The sequence below is a fragment of the Trichechus manatus genome, unplaced genomic scaffold, assembly GCF_000243295.1.
Source record: "Trichechus manatus latirostris isolate Lorelei unplaced genomic scaffold, TriManLat1.0 scaffold00057, whole genome shotgun sequence".
In the NCBI taxonomy this organism is placed as follows: Eukaryota; Metazoa; Chordata; class Mammalia; order Sirenia; family Trichechidae; genus Trichechus; species Trichechus manatus.
In genome coordinates, this window is record NW_004443993.1 from 3,796,062 (window position 1) to 3,801,725 (window position 5,664).

General features: G+C 38.0%; 1 protein-coding gene across 1 annotated transcript; it reads right to left on the minus strand.

Moving 5' to 3' along the window:
- Nucleotides 1-2,231: 2,231 nt before the first annotated feature.
- On the minus strand, nucleotides 2,232-3,206 carry LOC101354515 (olfactory receptor 7G3-like). Its single transcript, XM_004378575.3, has one exon. It carries the CDS (start codon nucleotides 3,204-3,206, stop codon nucleotides 2,232-2,234), a length of 975 nt encoding a protein of 324 aa, XP_004378632.2.
- Between the last annotated feature and the right edge of the window lie 2,458 nt (nucleotides 3,207-5,664).

The window sequence follows — 5,664 nt, forward strand, 5'->3', positions numbered from 1 at the left end:
ATTCAGGATAGTGGTTACTTCTGGGAAAGAGAGGGTGATTAGATTGGGAGGGTCTATGGGGGATTCTAAGATGACTGTAAATGTCAATTTTTCAATTTAGATTGTGAGTATGTGTTTTTATTACATGAATATTCTATAAGAATTACAGATGCATTACACACACTTTTTACATATGATATATTTCACAAACAAAATTGAAAACAGATCTTTCATACACTATATTTTAAATACCTTCTAGTATTAAAACTATAGTTCCAGAATGTAGCGCTCATCACTATTTCACAAGGGTCTTGTTAACCATACTTTTCCTAGGGACTTATCCCCATGGTTCAGTTAGCAGTCTTTGAAGGAGGTCCAGGAAGCTGCAGCTTTAACAAAGGCCCAAGATGCTGCAGGTGGTTTAAGGCCATCATATAGTGAACCAGTGCCCTAGCAAAGACCTAAGATGTTAGTCTGAGATCTGTCCCTAGATGTTGAGCCAAACATAATGGAACCCAGTGATGACCAGAACAGAAGTCTCTCTGGGCATTCACTTGATTTTCCAGGGAAAATTCTCACCATGAATTATCTCCTTAATGTAATAATGATCCCCAATAAAAGCAAACTTTCTCCTTGCTTCTCTATAGTGTCACATTCAACGCCTTCTATACATGGCAGAGTCCTTCTAAGATTGCAGTGATTCTATTAGCTTTATTCAAACACATTTAATATGTGGATTTCGTCTGAAATGAATAAGAAACAGAAAGGGTGATTCAAGGAATAAAGGAAAAACTCAAAGTCATTGCTAGCAAGTAATTCATGAGAAGGAATCATAGCAAATCAACTGTTAGGAAAAGATAATTCGACTGAGCCTGAATGCTAAGTAATTATGTATTTGATTATATTACTAGATTCACCTAAAATGCTGATACATATTTAAATTAAGGTAAGCAAAGATAACTGCTAAAGCAAATGTTATGAACTGTATGAAAGCGAAAGGTTTCAATGCCAAATAGGGGGCTAGATATGGAATACAATGATACTAGCCTAATTTCATTGAGTGCTTCCTGTACTCAGTGGGCTCACCTCACACTACTGAGCCAAAATCTCTGAGGATAGGCTGAGGAATCTGTGTTTTAACAAGCTCTACAGTTCTTATACACATTAAGTTTGGAGAACAGCTGTTCTAGATGATTTGTCAAATTCAATCATAATAATCCCATTCTCCTCAAAGAGAACAGTTTAAGAAGAGGCCTGTGCATCCCAATTCAGGCATATAAGCTGTGAAATGATGTATTCTGAATGACTCATTGGAAAAGTCACTTCTTTATTTAAAAAAAAAATGAGAAGTCATAGTCAGCTTTCTGGGATATGATGCCTGCAAGTGATGAAGCCATCTGGTGACCTAGAGGGAAACCAGACCTAGTATGCAACCAATCAAATTCAGTTTCCATACCTATGTTGCACTGCTGTTAGTCACTATGGTATATAATGATTGTAGCAAAAGATTTGAAAGGAAGAACACCGATACTTGTACACCAATGTTCATTGCAGCACTATTCACAATAGCCATAAGCTAAATGCCCATCAACAGATGAATGGATAAACAAAATATCGTAGTACAATGGAATACTTATACTACTCACCCATAAAGAGTAATAAAGTCCTGATACATACTACAACATGGATGATCCTTGAAATCATTATGCTGATTGAAATGTCAGTCACAAAAGGACAAATATTATATGAACCCACCTATATGAAATACCTAGAATAGGCAAGTGTATGAAGACCAAAATTTATTAGTGGTTACCAGGAGCAGTGAGGAGGAAAATAGAAAGGAAGATTCATTCTTAGGGGACACCAAGTTAAGAGTGATGGAAAAAATTTGAAAATGGATAGTGGTGATGGTTGAACAACATGAAGAATGTAATAAGTGTCACTGAATGGTACAAGTAAAAAATGTAGAAATGGCAAATATTTTGTTAAACATATATTTACCAAAATAAAAAATAAATTAATGCCTTAACACACTTAATTATCAAAGTAAAAATTGTGTCAAGACAGAAGCATGCATAAGTAAACATGCATACACATATGAAAATTATTTAAAATTAATAAACATATAAAACTTTTTATTATCTAAATGTAAAAAAAGAACTTGTTACTGGAAGAGTTTAATGCTCTGATTCACCAAGTATTCTTTCATTTTGACTCATTATAGAAGCACAAGCCTAAGGCAGATGACTCAACTAAGAAAAAGAAGGTGTTTTCCAGAGAAGTTTCTTCAAGGCCCCCTTCATGTCCCTGTTCCTCAGGCTGTAGATAAATGGGTTCATCATTGGAGGGACCACAGTGTACATCACTGAGGCTACTGCTACCTTCTTGGAAGAATGAGTAACTGCAGAACTAATGTACACTCCAAAAGCTGTCCCATAGAATAGGAAAACAACTGAGAGGTGAGACCCACAGGTAGAGAAAGCTTTATATATTCCATCAGCTGATGGTATTCTCGGAATGGAAGAGACAATTTTAATGTAAGAGAAAATAATACCAAGGAGAGGAACACTACCCACTATGCCAGTTACTAAATATACCAAGATGTTATTGATGAGGGTATTGGAGCAGGCAAGTTTGATGACCTGAGCAAGTTCACAGAAGAAGTGGGGGATTTCCAGGTCTGTGCAGAAGGACAACCGCAGCACCATCAGACTGTGAAGCAGTGCATCCACCAAACTAATGAACAAGGAGAGTAGAATCAGCAGATCACAGAGGTGGGGGTTCATGATGACCGTGTACCTCAGTGGATAACAGATGGCCACATAGCGGTCATAGGCCATTGCTGCAAGGAGAAAATTTTCCAGGCCTGCAAACATCAAGACGAAGAAAACCTGGGTGAGGCAGCCTGTGTAAGTGATGGACTTGCTCTGTGTCTGGATGTTCACCAGCATCTTGGGGACCGTTGTGGTGCTGAAACAGATGTCAGTGAAGGACAGATTGGAGAGGAAGGAGTACATGGGTGTGTGGAGGTGGGAGTCTGAGCTGATGGCCAGGATAATGAGCAGGTTCCCCAACATGATGACCAGGTAAATGGTCAGGAATAGTCCAAATAGGAAGGGTTGCAGTTCTGAATCCTCTGAGAGACCCAGGAGGAAGAATGTTTCTACACCAGTTTGGTTTTCTGATGCCATGTTGTTGATCAGTCTGATGATGAAATGATAGGACATATAACAGATCTACAAGGATTGCTTATTTTAGAGAAATTCTCACATCTATATTGTGACATGAAGTGAATACTACAAATCTTTCTTCTCTCTGTCCCTCTCTTCCTCCCTCTTCCTCTCCCTTCCCCCTCCCTCTTTGTGTCCCTTCACTTGTCCATTTTCTATCCTTCTCTCTCCTCAATTACTACATCTACCAAAACTCTTTCACCTGAATATAGACCTAAGTGCTCTCCCTGGTTTTAACAGTCTTCTACTCTCTGACCACATAGGTAGTAACTTTGTGTTTATTGAATATCTACTCTTCACCCACATTGTGCCAACTAATAGGAATAAAACAGACAAAATACATGGCTTTTTCCTCGGGAATTTTCCCAAGCCTTCGAACTGACGTAAAAAGAAACTTTACATTTGGATTTTAGAGCAGTGGTTTTCAAACCCTACTTTTCATCAGAATCAGCTGGAAAGCTTGTTAAGCCCCACCCTCAGAGTATTAAATTCAGAATTTGGGGTTGAAGGCTCTAAAATTTTTCTTTTTAAAAATTCTCAGATGCTACTTTTGCTGGTCTTGGGACCACAGTTTTAGGTCCACTGTTTTAGAGCATCAACCTTTGTAGCCTATGTATAATAAACTCACCTTCAGGGAGGAAAGATTTGATGCACCTCATGAGGAGATGGGGACCTGGTTCACCAGGCTTTGCAGATGGAGCTGGCCAGGATTTCAAGCCTGTGTCTCATCTAAGCTTTTTCATTTTCAGTAGTTCCTCAAAATCTGTCTTTTTCTTATTTCTATTTAAATGTCCTATCATTTAGGTACTTATCCCTTGTTATTATTGTTTTAATTAATAGTGATATTATGAGAAATCATAATAAACATCATAGTTATTATAAACTGCTACCATTATCACCACTAACACTTACAGAGCTCTGATTATTGCCAGGCACAGTTTTCAGGATTTACTATATTAACTGTTTTTATTCTCACAACAGATGTATGAAGTAAGTGCCCCTATTGCCCCACATTTCATTTGTAACCTTATGTAAAGGTAAAGGAAAAGTGAGGTGAAGTTGCAGATACAAAGAACTACCTCTGGAAAGAGGTAGTAAGGGGATTTGAACTCAGGCTGCTAGACCTTGGAACTGACATTATACCACTACACGATACAACCTCTGAATAGGGCAGGACCAGACATCCTGAAGGGTCAACAAATTCCATCACTAGGCTTTTGAAAGATTCTACCTGAATTAAAACCCAAGTTCTTTCTCTGGTATTCAAGGTCACCCACTCTCTGACCACATAGGTAGTATTTAACAGGTGATAGAATCAAAACAGGACCAACACTCAGGACCTGATGTCAAGCTAGAATATACTACCTGAAATCTCAAGCTATTATGATATTATGTCAGTGAGACTCTCTTTTCTTCCAGTTACTTGAAGATTGAAACATTATTCTCATAAGGTTGTATATAGCCACTGCCGTCGAGCTGATTGCAACTCATAGTGACCCTATATGACAGAGTAGAACTGCCATGTAGAGTTTCCAAGGCTGAAATCCTTACGGAAGCAGACTTCCACATCTTTTTCCTGTGGAGAAGCTAGTGGGTTCGAACTGCCGATATTGGATTAGCATCTGAGTGCTAAATCACTGCGCCACCCAAGCAAAGGTGATATGTAGCATATCTTTTTTTGCCCAAACCAAAGAATGGGAGGAAAGAAGAAGTGCATGGGTCTTGAAAAAACTGGAGAAAAAAAGCAACAATTTTTTAATGTGTCCAAAGCAGAATTCTGACATCTTTGTTTTTTTAACACTTCAAAGAGGTCTTTTGCAGCAGATTTGCCCAATGCAATACATCATTTGATTTCTTGGCTGCTGCTTCCATGAGTCATTGATCATGGATACAAGTAAAATGAAATATTTTACAATTTCAATATCTTCTCCATTTATCATGATGTTGCTTATTGATGCAGTGTGAGAATTTTTGTTTTCTTTATGTTGAGGTGTAATCCATACTGAAGACTGTAGTCTTTCATCTTCATCTGTAGGTGTTTCAAGTCCTTTCCACTGACAGCAAGCAAGGTTTTGTCATTTGTACATTGCGAGTTGTTAACGAGTCTTCCTCCAAACCTGATATCACATTCTTCTTCATAAAGTTCAGCTTCTCGGTTTATTTGCTCAGCATACAGATTGAATAAATATGGCGAAAGGATACAATCACGATGCACACCTTTCCAGATTTTAAACCATGCAGTACTCCCTCATTCTGTTTGAACAAAAGCCTCTTGGTCTAGGTACAATTCCACATGAGCACAATTAATTGTTCTGGACTTCCCATTCTTCACAATGTTATCCATGATTTCTTATGAACCACACATTTGAATGTCTTGCTTTGTTAAAAAAAAAAAAAAAAAGGTGAACCTCTTTCTGGTATTCTCTGCTTTCAGCCAAGATACATTGATATTAGC